General features: G+C 41.5%; 1 protein-coding gene across 1 annotated transcript in view; it reads left to right on the plus strand.

The window, feature by feature from the left end:
- Positions 1-11,060: 11,060 nt before the first annotated feature.
- The window catches only part of LOC144271558 (potassium voltage-gated channel subfamily KQT member 1-like), a 449,329-nt gene continuing 440,036 nt past the window's right edge, over positions 11,061-20,353 (plus strand). The window contains exon 1 of the mRNA XM_077829000.1: positions 11,061-11,464. Coding sequence (XP_077685126.1) covers positions 11,061-11,464 — 404 coding nt within the window. The remainder of the gene's footprint in view (positions 11,465-20,353) is intronic.

The raw sequence follows: 20,353 nt of genomic DNA on the forward strand, positions 1-20,353 counted from the left end.
TTACATTAAGTTTGAGACTGCATATCAGTAATTTAAGGTTAAATACATTACAGGGATGCTGTGACTATCCCAAAACAAAGCAGATGGATAGTTAATACACCCAAACAACCTTAACTCTGCCCAGCCACATATTCTTCAGATTTTCCCTGTAGTTAACGCTCATGGAAGGGAAGTCTTGTGCAGAAGCTACATCTGAAGATTTTTATTTTTTATTTATTTGGGATGAATGGTCATTTCCTCCCTCGCCCATTATTCTTTGTAATTCAGATTAAATTGATTTTTAAAGACACATTAGATTCTTTCCCCTTTTGCCCCTTGTTCTCACAGGTGGTCACTAGAAGTACATTTCCATGCCCTGTCATGTTTGAATTTATTTTAAGTTTAGCCTTAACTGTGAATTTTCTGGATTGAATACACTTGGTTTTAGTATAATTACAATGTCCCTGTAATGTAGTTTACTCTAAATTACTGATATATACTCTCAACCTTAATTCCATTTTAATGAAGTTTTTGTCTGGAATATAATCATAAGAATTAGATACAATAATTGATAACAACTTACATTAACTACAACCAAATTTCTTTCCAACCCGTTTGTGCACATAAAGAGAAAAACATGGGGGCCATTAAAGGGCAAAAGTTTGAATCATAGGTTAATTATCGACACTTATAATACTTAATATATATTCACTGTAATTTACAAATATTAACAAGTCAATCAAGTTGGCCTTTACAAGATGTCAACTTCACCAGCTTGTTACTAACTTAAGATAGCTTTATTCAGTGTCATCAAAAATTCTCAAATCCTGCTATATATTCAATAACTGATGGAAGTAATCCTAGTTAGAGGTCACTGTCAATGTTATTTCTCCTTTCCTCGGTAGAGTAACACAAGAAGGGGTTCTTTGTTGTTGATTGTTTGCACTGCCAGTAATGTAACAAGTTCCTAACTGCAGGTGTTAAATGTTATGTTGCAGTTCCTGTTTCATGAGTTTGGTGTGGGTTACTTTATATGTCATGTTGAGAAGATTCATGTTGAATGGCAGGGCCTATAGTGTATGTTATCTTTTAAAATGAGCGTAAATCATGCACATTTTTTTGGTAAAATAAATCAAAATACTGGGTGCCTGGGATGGACCACACTGAGAATGCCACGCTCAGGGCAGACTACAAGAATCAGGGCAGACAATTGTCCAAAATGGATGGTTTATACTATAATTAGATATACCAAGCCAGTAACAAAAGAGCTTCTGCAATTAACCAGAAGTCAAACACAGTCCCCCTTGGCTCCCATCCAGATGAACTGAATGCTCAGATTTGAATCCACCTCCTTGTGCAGGGGTCAGCAACCTTTCAGAAGTGGTGTGCTGAGTCTTCATTTATGCACTCTAATTTAAGGTTTTGCGTGCCAGCAATACATTTTAATGTTTTTAGAAGGTCTCTTTCTATAAATCTATAATATATAACTAAACTATTGGTGTATGTAAAGTAAATAAGGTTTTTAAAATGTTTAAGAAGCTTCATTTAAAATTAAATTAAAAAGCAGAGCCCTCCCCACCCTCCCCCCCGGACCAGTGGCCAGGACCCAGGCAGTGTGAGTGCCACTGAAAATCAGCTCGTGTGCCGCCTTTGGCATGCGTGCCATAGATTGCCTACCCCTGTGGACACAGTCCATATTTCAAAAAGCATCATCAGAACTTGCTTTGTTAGTCTAAACAGAGAGGCCAGAAATGGATTGTTCATTAAGACTAAGCCATCCTATCCCTGCAATTGGCCCCTTTAGGGTTAGAATTGAGGTATTTTGACTAGTCACTCTGGAGGAAACTACAGCTTCAGACTCTGAGTAGTACCAGTGGTGCAAGCATGGAATATAACCTCTGGTGTTGCAGGAGTTAAGTTATTTAAAAAGTAGTTTACCCTTTTTATAATTAGCTGTGCTGATTAAAATATTAAGTTACACTGGAGTATCTTTAAAAAGAGCTATTTTCACTTTGTTGCACTGCATGTGGGAATTGAATACAGAAAAGAGCCTTATGGGAACCTTAAATCAAAAGCAGAAATTCTTATTGCCTTTACTTTTATCATGACTCACATCTCAGCAAATGTCAAAGTCTCTCCTCAGTTACAGACCCGTAATTCTCATAAAAAAATGTGCCGAAGCAGTAATTATATTTTGATCAATTACTTCAAATATACTTTTAATGTGTCCAGTTTTAATAACGATATTTTGTTACCACCATGTATCAACAACAGTATACTTCTCTTCCAGTGCATCACTAATGATTTAAACAAATGCAATAAAACAATGATAGAACACTTAATATAATTGGAGTAAGGAATCAAATTACAGTTGAGGTTCACTGTGCAAGAATTTAAATTGTCCTTTATTATTTGAAAGCTCTCTACTGCTGCCATCTGATACCTCTTCATCAATTAGAATAGATCCAATATTTCAAGCAGGAATTCTTGCCTTCCCATTCTATAACACAGTGATATCAACAGAGACTTTTCCCTACACTGTATGTGAATAATTTCTTTGTTAATACATACAATTTCTTCATAATTTCTCTTATATGGATATTAAAATGATTATGGATTTTTGTGAACTAGCATACTATAATTACTTTAAGAATTCTATTAAACAGTCAAAGAGTATTTAAAAATAAAAATTAAGGGCCAAATCACAAGCTTTTAATTAAGGGACATTTGGGTCCAGTTGGATTGATGTAAGGCAAGCAGGATTTGGCTTTAAGAGTGCAATGAGAAACTTCAGCATATGGTACTGTAATTATTCTTAGTGTTACAGTAGTTCCTAAAGTACCAGTCAAGATCAGGGCTTCACTGTGTTGGGCTCTGAACAGCAAAATGCCCATTATTAGCATGTAAGTACAAAGTTAGAAAAATGTACTGTCATTATGAAATTTTCTTAATTTCATATAACTTTAATATAACAAGTCACTTCCTCAAAAAGTCAACTGCCTATTGAAATGACAATTAAAATATTGTCATCACAATACAACTATTGTGTATAGAATGACACTACTTAAGAGTGGACAAAGAAGCATATATAGATCACTCCCAAGGACCTTAATATAGCATTCACTTGACAGCAAATAATTTATCTGAAGTGTAGTTTTACTCTAGAAAAAAACCCATAAGAATTGCCAGCATCTTATTCAGATTTGCTTTCTTTGGATGCAATCCACCTAGTACATGGGGCTAACACAAGACAGACACACACCAGTACTATGCTCTAGAAATTATCTGGGGAAAATTCTATGGCCTGTGTTATATTGGAGGTCAGATGAGATGACCACAATGATCCCTTCTGGCCTTGGAATCTAAAAAAGACCACAAATTGGGGGTAGTGCATAGGTCTTGTGCAAGTCCTCTGCAGAAAGGTGAATTTCACCCTGAAATACACAAGTCAAGTTAAACCACATGTGTGACCTGAGTATACGAGATAGTCAAGTCAGACCAACATATGGCCGGATCTTGAAGTACTTGGTAAAAGTATTGTGGAGGAACAGAAAATGTCTGTACTTATTGGAAAACTGGCATAAGTGTATTTAATCATGAAGCAGAAACAGTGTATATCCTCCCTTCAATGTGACTAACGAAGGATTTTTAAGAATTTGCACTTGTGCCCTTTAAGACAGGCCTGAAAGGTTCATTTTTTCCCTGCATGTTCTTTACTTTAGAAAAGTCAGGAATGTCAAGTTAAATCTTTCCTGATTTTCTGAGAGAAACTGTGAGGACTTAAGGATGTTTCCTATGAGCTCTAAGATTATAGTAACTGAAATTAATTATTATTGTAATTTATTACTTGTATTAATGAGAGTGTTTAATCTGTGTTTAAGCTTCCTTTCTCCAAAATATGTAATCACTGAAATTTAATAGGTGTAAACAATAAAGCAAAGGTTTCAACAGTGACTAAAAATACCTTCCCTTTAATTATTCAGCTTTCACTTTATTGACTCTTCTGACATCACCATATTATTCCTGCCGAGAGAAGACCCTCATTTCTAATTTAACAGATTTTTATAAGACTTTTCAAAATGTCTTTTTACATCATAAAGAAGCAAGAAGTGCGTACACCTAATTTAGGTTTTTTCCTAGCAAGCCATCATTGATATTATGGGAAATAGTAGAAGAACTATATTAGACAAATAATGAAACACTAAGTGAAATGGTGCAACAGACAGAAACAGCAGACACAGTTCTTGGGACCATTATGGGCCTGGAGCTGCAGGTTTTGTTGAGGATGTGACCCATCACAAATGTTTGTCTTATCCTGGTTACTGCCCCCCACTCACGAGAACAATTCAGAAAGTACAAGGGAACGCAACACAAGGCAAGAATTAGTAGGCAAGTTAAAACTTGAAGGGATATATTTCTCCCCCGCCCCTTTGAGTTGTCTAAGGTTTTATCTGCTGTTTAAATCAGTGAGAGCCTTACAGCTAGAACTCTGTACCATGCTTTGGAATGTTCCCCTTGGAATACACTGTGTTCATTAAATTGATCCTTGTGTCAGGGCAGCTGCCTCCTGAGCACCCCCTCATGGCCAGAAGTGGCCCCACAGTGTCTATTTCCCCTCTGTCTCTGTTTCTCCTCTTCAGGGGACCCTTATGAGCTCCCCAGTCTTTCTTGAGGCTAACGCCATCCCCTGCCTGGAGTTTTTCAAATAACTGAAACAGTTCAAAATAATCCTCAAAGTTCTAAAATACAGCCTATTACAGCAACACAAAAGTTTATATTCATGTCTGGCTCATCTACCACACGCTGAGCTCTTCCTCTGTCCTGATCTGCTCTTCACAAAGTCAACTCTTCTAGCCCTTCCTAGCTGGATCTCAGCCTTCTGGCTCTGGGTTCCTTCTCCTGCCGGCATCTTGCCTGTTATGAGGGAGAAGGCGGCATATATACTGCCCTTCTTCAATGGGCTGGTCCCAGGTGGTTGGGAGAGAGAGGACCTCTGCCCACCCTACACTACAAGGCTCCTAATCCTGGGCCCTTAAAGGAATATCTCTTTTTTCCCATCCAACTACTAATTCCCCAGGACCACTTCCTGTCTTCCGGCTTTGGCCATTGCCTGTATTTTTGTTGATTCTAGTGCAGAGGTGGGCAAACTACAGCCTGTGGGCCACATCCAGCCTGTGGGACCCTCCTGGCCGACCCCTGAGCTCCTGGCCCGGGAGGCTAGCCCCCAGCCCCTCTCCTGCTGTTCCCCCTCCCCCACAGCCTCAGCTCACTGCGCCACCAGCGCAATGCTCTGGGCGTCGGGGCTGCGAGCTTTCGCCAGGCGGCACAGCTGCAGAGCTGCGGCCTGACCCAGTGCTCTGTGCTGTGCAGCGGCGAGGCTGGCTCCAGCCGGGCGGCATGGCTGCCCGTCCTGGTGCTCTGGGCGGTGCGGCTGTAGCGCCGCCAGCTGCCGGTGCTCCAGGCAGCGTGGTAAGGGGGCAGGGAGCGGGGGTGGGTGGGGGGGCGGGGATGGATAGAGGGCAGGGGAGTTTGGGGTGGTGCTCAGGGGGCAGGGGTGTGGATAGGGGTTGGAGCGGTTAGACGACAGGGAATAGGGGGGTTGAATGGGGACAGGGGTCCCGGGGGGCAGTCAGGAAGGGGGAAGGTCGGATAGGTGGCGGGGAGCAGTCAGGGACAGGGGTTCCAGGGGTGGTCAGGGAGAAGGGGTGGTTGGATGGGGCAGGGGTCCCGGGCGGGGCAGTTAGGAAGGAGAGGGGGGGTAGGATGGGGCGGTGGGGGCAGTCAGGAGTGAAGGGTCCAGGGGCAGTCAGGGGACAGGGAGGGGTGGATGGGGCAGGGGTCCCGGGGGGGGGCCGTCAGGGGGCATGGAACGGGGGGTTGGATGGGGCAGGAGTCACAGGGGGGCCGTCAGGGGGTGAGAAACGGGACGGGGGTCGGATTGGCAGTGGGGGCCGGGCCACGCCTGGCTGTTTGGGGAGTCACAGCCTTCCCTAACCAGCCCTCCATACAATGTCTCCTGTAAAAACTGACAACTCTCTTGAACCGTTTTTCCCCTTAGCCTTGCTTCCCATGGGATCTGACCTACCAACTCCCTGAGTTTGCTAAAGTCTGTTTTCTTGAAATCCATTATATTTACTGGGCTGTTTTCCCTCCCACCATTCCTTAGAATCATAAACTCTATCATTTCATGATCACTTTCATCCAAGCTGACCTCCACTTTTAAATTCTCAGTCAGTTCCTCCCTATTTGTCAAAATCAAATCTAAACCAGCCTCTCTCTAGTAGCTCTCTCCACCTTCTGAAATAAAAAAATTTCTCCAATACACTGCAAGAACCTGTTGGATAATCTGTGTCCTGCTGTTATTTTCCCAACAGATGTGTGGGTAGTTGGAGTCCCCCATTGCCACCAAGTCCTGTGCTTTGGATGATTTTGTTGTTTAAAAAAGCCTCATCCACCGCTTTTTCCTGGTTAGGTGGTCTGTAGTAGACCCCTACCATGGCATCATCCCTGTTTTTTACCCCATTTATCCCTTACCCAGAGACTTTCAACAAATCTGTCTCCAATTTCCATCTCAACCTCAGCCCACGTGTATACATTTTTAATATACAAGGCAACACCTCCTCCCTTTTTTCCCCGCCTGTCCTTCCTGAGCAAGCTGTACATTTCTGTACCAATATTCCAGTCATGTGCATTATCTCAAGAAGTCTCTGTGATGCCAGCTATGTCACAGTTGTGTTTATTAACTAGCATTTCTAGTTCTCCATACTTCTTGCATTAGTATACAGACATCTAAGATACTAATTTGATTTCCCCTCTATGTTCTTTCTTGTCTCCCTCGCTGATCCCTGCTATAATGGCCCATGCTCCCCCAAGAGTCCAACCCTTTCCCCACATCTCTATTTTTTTACTTGCCTGTGAGCTTTAGTCTCCTGCCCCCATTGAACTTAGTTTAAAGCCCTCCTCACTAGGTTAGCCAGTCTGTATGCAAAGATGCTCTTCCCCTTCCTCAATAGGTAGACCCTATCTCTGCTCATAATCTAACATATTTATCCTCTCAACACCCATGTGAGGTAGGGAAGCATTGTTAGGTACTGCATGCTGTCTGGGTTTCAAAGCGTTTTATAGACCATGAAACTATACAACACCCCTTTGAGAAAGATAATTCCCAATCCTATTTCACAGACGGGGATCTGAGGCACGGAGATAAGTAACTTGACCGGTGGAACTGGAATTGAGCCCATATTTCCCAATAGTCCAAGGTAGCAGTCTCGCCACTGGACAATCCTTCCTCTCCCAGTCCAGGACAATCTGGGTTCTATTGCTGCTTCATATTCACTGTGAGATCTGTCATTATTTGGTGCCTTGATTTCTTCTTCTATAGAATGGTGAGGATATTTTCTCACAGGAATGTTGTGCAGTTTGTCTATAAAATACTTTGAAATGCTCAGAGGTATTCAAAGGTAATTATTTCCATGGCCTTGGATACATGTTATTCTTGAATAACTTTGCTGGACAATTTTCACGTGGGAATAGAAATACAAGTACTTTTGAGAGGATTTGGGGATGAGTGCAACCAATAATAATTGTTGCAGTTGGAAAACTGCCATATGAAAGGATGAGGAAGAAATGATAGAGGATGTTAATAGAGGCAAAAGGGAGCATAAGGTGCAAAGGGTGAGTGAAAGCCAGTGTGGTGCAAAACTTTTGTAAGAGACCCAAGACATGAGCCAGGTTTTCTGACAGACTCTCAAACTTTTCATTGAAACTGGGCCACCTTTCTGGAAGAGCATGTATGGTTTCAGGCAGGTGACAATCCTTCTCTATGGTTCACATTCAGCACTACCTGGACACTATATAACTAGAAAGAAGCAAATGAAAGAGAGCAACAAAAATTCAGTGTTCTGGAGGGATTGACTTGTGGAAAGAGGTAAATGTGTATAGATTAGTTTATAGATAGCTAAGGGCTAATTAACATGATACATCTACAAATATTTGAAACGGTACACACCTAAGAACAAGAAAAATTCTTTGCGGTTGTACATACAGGTGCAACTAGGATCAGTCAGATAAAATTAAGAAACTAAGAACTTCCTGAAAGTGTTTGACTGGAATATTCTTCCAAGGGAAACGATGCAAGCCTCCTTGTTAGGAACATTTAGATCTGGAGTACAAAACAAAGGAAAATGGCAACAGTCCTGCATTGCCAGGAGAGTGGATGTAATGGGCCTTTCCCACTCTAGTTTCTTTGATTCACCCTTAGGTAAAAAGAAAAGGAGTACTTGTGGCCCCTTAGAGACTAACAAATTTATTAGAGCATAAGCTTTAGTGAGCTACTCATGAAAGCTTATGCTCTAACAAATTTGTTCGTCTCTAAGGTGCCACAAGTACTCCTTTTCTTTTTACGGATACAGACTAACACGGCTGCTACTCTGAAACCCTTAGGTAAGTGATCTTGCACATACTGGGTGAAAACTCTGGGTCAAATTCCTGGCATTCCCCACAGGAAACTATTTTGTTTCAAAGAAGTGAAACAATAAAAAAATCAGAATTAACAACTTTTCTGGCATGATCACAAGGCTCAGCAACAAGCTGAGAAACATAATGCTGAGGGGTCTACCTTTTGGGTGCTCTCTTCATTCCATTGGAATAAGAAAAATTAGTGTCAGTTCAGAAAAGGCAATGAAGAAAAAGATAAATCCATCCTGACATGGTATAGATAAGGCACACATAATGATCCTCTGCTATTGGCTTCACCAAATCTTCAGTGAGAAAAGATAGGCAGCCTGCTTAGGCTCTTGAATATAAGAGACTGCTGCAAAGGCATAGACCCAGCTTGTACCAGTGCATAATTAAATTCAAAAGGTTGTGAAGGAAATGTCATTATTAATCCTTTTAATTAGTTATACATAGGTAGGAAAAGATGGGTGGTTGTGTCAAGGGGGCAGGGTGAGAACCGAACATCTAAACTATTGCTTATGTCTGCTGCTAGTGACATAATAGCAGAGAAGCACAAATGCTCCTCTCTGACATGATAAGACCATCAGAACTGGGAGTCCCTAATTCCTTTTTTGCCTCACACCTACTTCCAAGGAAAAACAGACAAGGGAGATATAAGGGAGGTTACCCTGGATGGGTGAGGGTGGGGCTTGATAAGCTAGGGGGCAGAGTCAGACAACAGTTCTCTCTGCACCTATGAAATCTGCCATATGTAGCTGAGGAGCAGAGAAGAGGAGAAAAGGGACGTACAATAGGAGAGAGTATGTGCTGCTTGCCAGATGGTTTCAGGTTTTTCTTCATTTTATTTCTGTGTGTGTGTGGAATCTCCTTTTTTTGGATTAAGCACGCTAGTTTTTGATGTAGCTTTGGTTGCAAATGCTGGTTAACAGACCTTTGTTCGTAGCACTTGTCTGGTTACCCTTAAGCCCTGTAAAATGAATTGGAATGAGTGAGAATAGTTCTGATATTTGTTTAACCTCAGTTCCTCTTGTGAATTGGGTGGGCTGAAAGGCTTCTTGCTTTAAATTTGCAATTGTTCCCGATAGCTTTTTAGCACGGAGGGAAATGGCTAGAGAAAATTGAGATTAGAAGTATTTATCCATCAGCCGTGTGATAAACAAGGATATTTTTCTCATTGCAAAATGCATTAAGGAAAAAAATAGTTGACTTGGTAACAAGTCCACTACCCCATGTAAACATTTCATGAAATACCTTGGAAGAGAGGCTCTGCTTGGAAGTATTAAAATGACAATTTATTCACTCATGCGCTGAGATCTTAAGCAACAGAACAAATAAATTTAATTTGACAAAAACCAGGCAATTAAGGCTGAAATTCCACTTTCAATTATTCCGTTATGCTGAGGTAATAGCAGATCATATGGTATGTTTGAGGCCCCTCTGACAGAGGAGCAAATCAACTGCAAATAATAGGCATCCTGACTTGAGTTCTAGCCATCATTTTAGCATTAATTCCCGTATTGCCTTGCTTTTGTGAGGGCAAGCAAAACTTGGAATATTTATATTTTTATGGACATGTGTAAGAATTGAGGCAATTTTAAAAATGTCTCTTCAGAAAATAGACTTCTAACACCTGCAAAACTGTTATACTCTGATATAAAAATAAATGTAGACATGTGTTAGTAGGTGTTAGACTATAGCTATTCAAGTCTGTCTTATGAAGTACATGCTGAGCTTTATTGGCCAATTTTTCCACACTGTTCCACCAACAGGACTTCACTTAGGTCAGTGTAATTACCACCAATATAAAGTTGTTGTAAAACAGAATCAGGCCCTATAGCTTTCATTTAAAGAAACTGCAACAACACAGATCTTCCAAAATTGTGAGTTAAAGGAGCATAATAAAGTTCCAGTCCTGCTTTGTTGTTGTTGTTGTTGCTGCTTGAGCAAAACTCAAACTGAGCACATCAGGAGTTACAATTGCAGGATCAGGCCTCTTATGTCTGAAATTGCTCATTCTCAATCTTAAAATTGTTCTACAATGTAGACATCCTAGCCAAGTCTTTCAGAATGCAACATAATAATGAAGCTTCATATTTTAAACCTATGTATACTATGCTTTAGCCCACAGCGAGCTTATAGTCAATGTATAGACTCTCAGAAAACAGAAGCACTGATAAATTTGCAGCTGTAGCAGTTCTATCTGCAGGAAAGGAGATTTCTGTATTCACTGAATTTAAAATGATTTGATAGAATCACCTAAGAGGAAGGTAAGGTGCTTCTGTTACTTGTGTTGTGCTATTTTAGTAACCTTTAAGCCTGTTTTTGTTTAATTGTCATTACATTGAATCTAAGTTTTCCACCCCCTACAAAAGTCTTACCGTCTAGTTACTTCTTGTGTCTCCATTGTCTAATATGTTCTTCTGATTTAATTTCAGAGCCTCTGAGTGACAACAGGTGACAGGCTGGTGGCTCCCACTGTTGTGTCACAGAGGAGTTCCAGGATAACAGCAGAAAGACATCTTATCAGTTATTGGAGAACACCCAGGACAGAAAGGATATACAATACCTTCTTTTATGATTTTAAATATTGATCAGGGTTAGCAATACCTGTGCTTCATTACAGAATGTCCTGTGGTAATGGTGAAACTGGTGGGCACTCTATGTATAACCTCTGTGGTCAGGGTCAAAGCTCCAGCGCCCAGTTAGGTAGTCTGCATGGTCATAGGAAGTCTTCAGGATTGTTGGAAGTCACAGGGAACCTAAACAATAAGCAATATTCTTCAGTGGCACTAGCTTCAGATACCATGGTGAATAATGGATCAGGAATTCCCCCTAACTCTGAGGAAGACACAAAGGATTCAGCATTCCAGCTCAGCAACCAGCCTATGACAGAAAGTGAAATCCGTAGGACCTACACTACGAAGTGTTTCTATGGTCCTTACTTAACCAAAACTAGTATGCAGGGAGATGTCTACAACTTCCTGGAGAGGCCTAGTGGATGGAAGTGTTTTATTTACCATTTTACTGTGTAAGTACCTATACTTTCACATAATTTCTGATGTAAGAGCTATATGAAAATGTGCACTCATGGTCTACCGGAAAACAGAGTACTATGAGTCAGTCTGGCATCCTTACTCACATGGAGAGTCTTTGCTCACATGAGTAATCCCACTGAAATGGATGGAACTACTTGTTCCAAAAAGGATCAGGCCTTATACATGTTAACTTTTCTAGTGTGGTTCACTGGAGTCCTTCAGTGTTTCTATTTTTACTTGTGGCTTCTCTTTCAACTACTGTGCTTCATCCTTGCTATATCCAAAGACAAAAAAGGTCCAGTACTATTACCACACTTTTTTTTTTATCTCTGTCTTAATTTATTTACATTGTTCCAGTAGACAAGGAGATGTATAAGACTTAGTTCTGGTCAGATACATCATGTGACTGTAGATGCGCATTGATCATCCTGCAGTTGCAAAACTGACTTCAAGCCATTTTTTGAAGTCAACTTCTTGTACAAACACCTGAATGCTACACTTCTAATTTCAGTTTGGGTTAATTTACACAACTTGGAGTTATCAGTATTCCATACGAGCTTTGCAGCAAGTTAGTCATTTTACCACTTGTGCAGTACACAGTGAGGGGAAATGAAGGCTTTGATTTATCCGTGTAGTAGCAAATTAATACAGCTGTTAATATTTTCTTTGAGCTGCTTATAGCATCCACCAGGACAGTACAGTTCAGTTATCACTTTACATGCTGCTTAAGGGCAGCAGTGAGGCCCCCCCCGCCCAGATTAACAGACTCATGCTCCTGGGGCTCATGCTGCCGCTCTAAAAATAGCTGTGTGGACATTGCAGTTTAGGCTGCAGCTTCGGCTTTGAAGCCTAGGGAGAGGGGTGGGCTTCAGAGCCCAAGCTCCAGCCCGAGCTGAAATTTAGAAATGCTGCCCACAAGGCTATTTTTAGTGTAGTAGCGCAAGTCCTGTGAGCCCCAAGGCTGGCCTTAGGGGTGGGCCATTCAGGCGACCGCCCAGGGTGCCCTGGTCAAGGGGGGCGCTGTGCAGCAGCGCAGAACGCGCGCTGCCAGTGTAGTGTCGGAAACTGCTCTTGGCTGGCAGGGGAGTGCCGCGTGGGGGCATGCCTAGATTGCTCCCTGCTTCCTCCCGATGGAGGGCAGAGCAGTGTGGGTGGGGGGGGAGGCAGTGATGACGCACAGGTACTGCTTGCCTCCCCAGTGTTCCTCTGTGCCCCCGGGGGGTGTAAGTGGGGAAGTGAGAAGCAACGCCAAGCGCTCCGTGCATCCAGGTCACAGCCCAGGTGGGGAAAGTGACCTGGATGCTGGGAGCCTTGATGTCGCTCCTCCACTCACAGCCCCCTAGGGGCGCGCGGAGGGGCAGCATTGGGGGGTTGGGGGGGAAGGAGCGAGCAGCAATGCCAGCTGCTCCGTGCATGCAGGTCAGTTTCCGCACATGGGCGCAGAAGGGGAGTGCAGGGATTAGCAGGCGCAGGAGGGAAGTGCAGGGGTTTAGGCAAAGTGGGCAGAGTGCAGGGGTTAGGGGCACAGGAGAGGGGTGGGGAGCCTGGGAACCCATGGAGGCCAAGGGAAATGGGTGGCACCCAGCGGGCCAGGGGAGCCAAAATACAAGTTCACCCAGGACACCATTTTCCCTAAAGCCGGCTCTGGCGAGTCCTAATCTGTCGACCCAGGCTGGGAAGATCTCTGCCATGGGCTGCCATGGGACATACCTTAACAGTAATTATTATTTGCTTTTTGCTACAGTAAAGGGCCTGATCCTGCCCCCATTGAATCAAGTGGGAGTTTCACCATTGACTGAGATTAAGATTGAGACCAAAAAAAAAAAAGTCTTCGTTATGAAGAAAAGTGGAGAATATAGCTCTTGTGTTTGTCTCTGGTGCTTTCTTAGGGCCTGATCATGCATTCCTTATCCTTAGAAAACCATCACACATTTCAAGTGAGCAAGTCAGTGTCAAATGCCTACTTTTTGGAAAAAACACTTAGAAAGATACAGCAATGTTTTAAAATGAGGGTAAACCATGATGCCTCTGTTAGTCATAAAGTAGATAGTCTTATTACTATTTATTTCCATTCTGCCTCAAGATTATCTTGGGTTTTATCAAATGATGTTTTGATTCATGAAATTTTGCCAAGTAAACGGATAGGGCCTCTTTCAAGGACTATACTTATAGTATATAATCATGCCTAAGGCTTAAACAGATTTCATTTGTGTAGATTTAAATATGTGAATGGTCATGGTTTAAGCCTATTTGAGACTGGGATTTATTTCTCACTAAAATGCGTTTGAGATGTGAAATACTGATGATGAGAGCAAACTAAGGTTGACCTTTAATTTGTGCTTGTGGCAGTGATTTTTTAAAAAACTCGACCACAGTTGGGGGACACCACTGGAGTTAATAGAAAATTATTATTATTATTTTTAGTGGCATAATGATTTTAATAAAACTAAAAACCACTTAATTCCTTCATCCACCCCACTGTTAAAAACTTTTCACTAAGAAGTGCTTATTTTGATTAAAAGAAAACTTGTAAACGATTCTTTAGACATTAGTTGCATCCAAGTGTCCACCTAAGTGCTTTAGCTCCCTAATGATCATATAGTATATACATTTACAGTACAAGGATTTTTACAAAGTGTAGATATACCATACAATAGTAAATATGAGTAAAGGCCATAATGACATGAATAAAAACTGAGTATCAAAAGATGAAATGTAATTATCAATTTTATTATTAAACTAAGCTGGTGTCTTAAAAAGACACTTTAAAAATGTTGCCCATTTCATTTATGCATTACAGACATTAATTTGTAAGTGATCCACGTGTTACATGGATCATTGGGATCTTAATGCCCTTCTTTCTTGTATGTAACTGAAGTTTTATGACTAAATCTTTCTGTGTAGAATGTGGGGAATTGGATGCACAGCTTTCATTAACTCTCCTCAAATTCTTCACATACTACAGTGACAACATTAGTCATTTACAAACCTGTGGGGAACTAATATCCAAATGGGACTGGAGTCAGATAAAAAAAGACAGGTACTTCCAGTTCAGCTATGAAAAGTGCACATACTGTGAAAAAAGGCAAGGCAGGGTGACCACAAGTTTGGACAAGTGAACCCTGAAAGCACTCTCATGAACAGAATGAAAGATTAAATTTGTGGGCAGAAGGAGAATAGAGGGCAGCAGAGATAGCAGTGGTGCACAGTATATGGTGTCTTGATTCTCTTTTGTGCCAACCATTTTTCTGTTCCTACTGAAGCTCCTTAAAGAATTGGGTATCAATATATCTTAGAGTCCAGCTGCTGACCATATGGTCTTTAGTCCAGACACAGGAATGCCTTGCTTGAATTTAGTTCTAAACTATTGTATGCATTTGCTTAAATCCCACTCACATGCCAAGATAGCACTGTATAACCCTCAGATTTTGTTTTTGAAGTAGTTGTGTGATGTGTAATTTTGACCCTGGGGTATTGTAGCATGGCAGACAAATTCACTTTAATAAGACATAGGTATTGTGTTTCTCCCTTTATGCACCAAAGTTTTGCTTTTTATTCCTCCAATTACTTTCTACTATGAGCGTAAAAAAAGATGAAAGTAGATTATATTTAATTGAAGTTACTATGCAAATCCAGATAGCTAAATCCTTTAGCTATGATTGGGACATCTTATATGTTTTGTATCTTGGTGAAACATTTTGTTAGTTTGCATTTTGAATAACAAGTGGCTGGATTATAATCTAAAATACTGTTAGGTTTCTTAAATATCTCATTTAGCATAGGCATGCCCTTTGGCTGGAAAGAGATAAGGGCAGCCAATTTTCCTCAATGACAAAATGATTCCACCCCAGTTTAGGAATCAGATAACAATGAACACAAAGCATAGTAAATACATTTTATCTGACTAATGTTCTAGACTATGTGACAGGGTATGCTATGTGTCCAGGTCTTCGGGGACCTCCCAAGAGTTTGGTGAGAGACATTTCATTAGGATTCAAATGCACAGTCCAGTTTTCATGCCAGATCTCAGGGGCAGAGAAGCTGACTGGGAAGGGGTAAGTGGTCAGAAAATAGATGCAGCTGAGGTTCACTGTAATGAAGTCCCAGATGGCAAATATGAAGACACAAGAAAGTTGTGGCTGATGGCGGGGAAGTGGTTTTTGTTATATGTGCACCCTAGAAAAGGAAACGACTTTGATTTAGCTGGTTGTTCATATCCTGGCAAGGAGATAAGGATTCTATTCTTTTCTGACTGCAAGTGATAGAGAGGACATTCTGTGTCAGATACAGTGAGCTGAGCAGCACCGAACAACAAGTAAGATATAAAATTATTTTTATTAACTGCCACTGGAATTTCTTAGCTACTACTTAATGGTGGCCACCCTGTTGGAAAGCAAGGGCATTTATAGAAACAACAGCACAGAAACCTAACATAGAGTTGAGGGTCAAGCCCTGTTATCTTTATTCACTTGTGTTGTCTCATTAAAACGTTTCTGTCATTGAAACTTAAGATAAGAGTTGACCAAAAGGAAACCTGTACGTATTCTGCTTTAGTACTGTTTGCTATTGAAAAGAGAACTTGCATATTCGATACTAAAATGTTTCTTATTCACACGATGATCTTCTGCTATTAAGCCAGTATTATGGCAGGTTGGGAATTGCTGTAGTCTCTTACCCTTGAACCAGAGATTTTCAAAGTAAAATGGACATTGCCAGCCATCAAGATAGAAGTGCAAATATTATTTTTTTTTAAATATTCTAATAATTTCACAGTTTACACTTAGCAGTTAGTGTATCACAGCTACTCTCTTGAAGATAAGAGACTTTGATGGTGGAAAAGTGATCATCTCCAGCTTAAAGGAAAGTTAAACCAAGAGAACCACTACTTTGTAATCATATATATATGACCAAGTTCTGCCCTCACACTAGTGTCAATCAGGTGTAACTCCACTCAGTTAAAGAATGAAAGTTATTTAAAGTCAGTGGAGCTGCATGGAATTTACACTAGTGTAAACCAGAGCAGAGCTTGGCCCATTAGTTTCAGACACAGAAGTTAGAAGTTGAGTACAAGACTGAAGATAAGCGTGATGCACAGTGGTCTGTGTATCTGACAGTGCTTTTTGAAAGTTGGAGAGATCCTTCACTGAGAGTTCAACTTGTTTCTATGGGCAGATCACAACTCCTCTGAGCTGCACATAAAGATCCATGTGTGGATCTACACACTTTTGCATGGAAGAAAAACTCAGGTACTTTCAAGGTGCCATGTCCTTCCCACCACTGCATTCTGCAGAGGTCTTTTTGTATTATTCTGTGTCCACATGAAGGGAGCAGGCAGACTAAGGGAGGGCTGTGGGGATGCCTACTGTTTCCCCCTCTTTCCCCATCAAATGTTGTATATATGCTCAGTACAGCTCATTAACCAGACTACAAGACGCCCAGGTGGAGCTGCCACATGCTGGAGCTGATGTGAGGGGCACAGGACCGACGTTAACAACTCTGGCCTCCCATGGCTCCCTGGAGGGAGGAGAGCTTAGCAAGGGCCCTGTAGCCTTTCCTACATGGAGGTAAATACCGCTTTCCCAACAACTTGCTGTGGGGTAATGTGCAGATTTCCATGGGAAGTGTTCTTTTTTTACATAGGTGAGAGAATCTGGCCCCTTTTGACTTCTAAGTCAAGGTTTATATTTGCATCAGAAACCTTTTACATTTGTATTTATTTGTATTATGGAGCAATGTAAAAATGTGAAGTTGATGGTACTATTAACTTATCACAGACACTGTTACTGTCCAAGATGGATGAACTAGTATTTAGTACAGTCGGCTTAGTCGCTAAAAATAATTTAGATGGAGGTGTGGGGGAAGGGACATCAGGATGGCTCAGGGATTTATCATGACTGAGTGAACCTTTCCCCTATAGGCAAGTGGTTTGAGTCTGGGCCAAGTCAGTAGTGAAGACGACTTCATGTCTGTTGCAGGAGATAAGAAAGAAGTTTTTGGCCTCAGTCGAGTTCTCAGTGAACAGATGTTCACATTATAATCACTGGTACAGTTAGCACAGGTTGAAACCCACGTTGGCACTCAGCAGAGAAAACAAGGACTGTTTGAAAAGGGAGATGAAATTCTTGTCTATGTTGATGGCAAGCTGAGGTGTGAATCTATCCTGCACTAGCTTGCCATAAACCAGCTGACCATGTGAACCCTGCTGACATGCATTAAGTGTTCATTAATGAACTTTGATCTAGTCCTATTTGAAAGGGGACTAGATCAAAGCACACGAACAAATGGTTAACAGGCATCAGCAGGGTCCCCATGGACACCTGGTCCACCGCCAGGTTAGTACAAGCTAGATTCACACCCCAGCTTGGCCTCGTGGTTAGAGCAGAGGACTAGCTGACAGACTCCTGGGTTCTTTTCCCACCTATGCTATTTTCTTGTTTTGTGAATGTTAAAGGTTACTGTCAAGGTTCCTCCCCCACTCTGAACTCTAGGGTACAGATGTGGGGACCTGCATGAAAAACCTCCTAAGCTTATCTTTACCAGCTTAGGTCAAAACTTCCCCAAGGTACAAAATATTCCACCCATTGTCCTTGGACTGGCCGCTACCACCACCAAACTAATACTGGTTACTGGGGAAGAGCTGTTTGGACGCGTCCTTCCCCCCAAATACTTCCCAAAACCTTGCACCCCACTTCCTGGACAAGGTTTGGTAAACAGCGTCACCTAGGCAAATTGGTGAGTACAGACCCAGACCCTTGGATCTTAAGAACAATGAATAATCCTCCCAACACTTGCACCCCCCCTTTCCTGGGAAATGTTGGATAAAAAGCCTCACCAATTTGCATAGGTGACCACAGACCCAAACCCTTGGATCTGAGAACAATGAAAAAGCATTCAGTTTTTTACAAGAAGACTTTTAATAAAAAATAGAAGTAAATAGAAATAAAGAAATCCCCCCTGTAAAATCAGGATGGTAGATATCTTACAGGGTAATTAGATTCAAAAACATAGAGAACCCCTCTAGGCAAAACCTTAAGTTACAAAAAAGATACACAGACAGAAATAGTTATTCTATTCAGCACAATTCTTTTCTCAGCCATTTAAAGAAATCATAATCTAACACATACCTAGCTAGATTACTTACTAAAAGTTCTAAGACTCCATTCCTGGTCTATTCGTGGCAAAGACCAGCATACAGACAGACACAGACCCTTTGTTTCTCTCCCTCCTCCCAGCTTTTGAAAGTATCTTGTCTCCTCATTGGTCATTTTGGTCAGGTGCCAGCGAGGTTACCTTTAGCTTCTTAACCCTTTACAGGTGAGAGGAGCTTTCCCCTGGCCAGGAGGGATTTCAAAGGGGTTTACCCTTCCCTTTATATTTATGACATGCCCCCCAAATCTCAGCTAGGGTGAAACACTGGCTGGGATTTCTTCCTGGAGCTCTAGGAAAAACAGAGTTAATAAGACACATGCATCTCTAAATATACTACCAAGTACATAAAGACTAACAATATTTTCCACATCTCAAGGACGATTTTAACCAGTTGATTCTGGGAAACTTTCACGGGAGAGTGCATCAGCCACTTCGTTAGAAGCTCCTGAGATGTGTTGGATGTCGAAATCAAAATCTTGGAGAGCTAAACTCCACTGAAGAAGTTTTTTGTTAGTTTCTTTGACGGTGTGAAGCCACTTCAGTGCAGCATGGTCAGTTTGCAGGTGGAAACGCCGTCCCCAAACATATGGGCGTAGCTTTTCCAGAGCGTAGACAATGGCGTAACATTCTTTTTCAGTGACTGACCAGTTCCTTTCCCTCTCAGACAGTTTTTTGCTGAGAAACACTACAGGGTGGAATTCTTGATCAGGTCCTTTCTGCATTAAAACTGCTCCCACACCACGCTCGGATGCATCTGTGGTTACTAGGAACGGTTTGTCAAAGTCTGGGGCCCGTGAGGTTACCTTTAGCTTCTTAACCCTTTACAGGTGAGAGGAGCTTTCCCCTGGCCAGGAGGGATTTCAAAGGGGTTTACCCTTCCCTTTATATTTATGACAGTTACTTTATACAAATGGTTAAACTACAGCATGATGATTGCAATACCTTCTTCAGAGGGGTATGCTGAGGTCTAAGAAGTAATCAAAAAGGGCTTTGAGGTCCTTGAGTGAAAAATACTGTATAGGTTTTAAATAAGAAAAATCTTATTCTTAGAGCAAACATCCCAGATTACTTCACCTAGGTGTATTCAAAAACCAAACGAACAGCAGCCTTCTCATTCCTTCAGTATCTTGTCAGGTAAGAGCTACACAGCTTCTAAGGAGCACAGCAGTGGGATTTTGTACTGCAGACCTTATGTGGTGTAGGGGTGGGACATTCTAGGATTATCAAGCCATACATGATCACATTATGGAGGGTTTTTCTTCCTTTCAACCCCCTCCCCAGCTCAGACTATATATATTTTTAAAAGCCTATATTAAGAGAACTTTAAGATCCCATGGTGAAGCAGTCAAGTCAGCAACTGACCAAGACTGTATGCACAAATTTAACTGACCCCTGGCATATCTTCATTATACTTCAGTACTTCACTTTATATGATCACATATTGTTTCTCATCTAATTTATCATCAGCTTTTTTCTATCTACTTTTGAATCTGAGTTGTAAAATTGATCAGCCGTAGCAAGACCCCAATTGGACTTAATGGAATCTCCAGCTGTTCTCTCTTTTCAGGGTATTAGAAACTCTGGGTTAGGGTTTTCCACAACCTTTGACGCAACCAAGCTGTGTAGCATCTGAAGTAATATTCCACGTATGTCAGACAAACCCTTATAGTCATTTGAGAAGTATGGAATAATCAGTTGCATGTGGTGTAAAATGGTGCAAGTATAACTACAAA

The sequence above is a fragment of the Eretmochelys imbricata genome, chromosome 1 (genome assembly GCF_965152235.1).
Source record: "Eretmochelys imbricata isolate rEreImb1 chromosome 1, rEreImb1.hap1, whole genome shotgun sequence".
Taxonomy (NCBI): domain Eukaryota; kingdom Metazoa; phylum Chordata; order Testudines; family Cheloniidae; genus Eretmochelys; species Eretmochelys imbricata.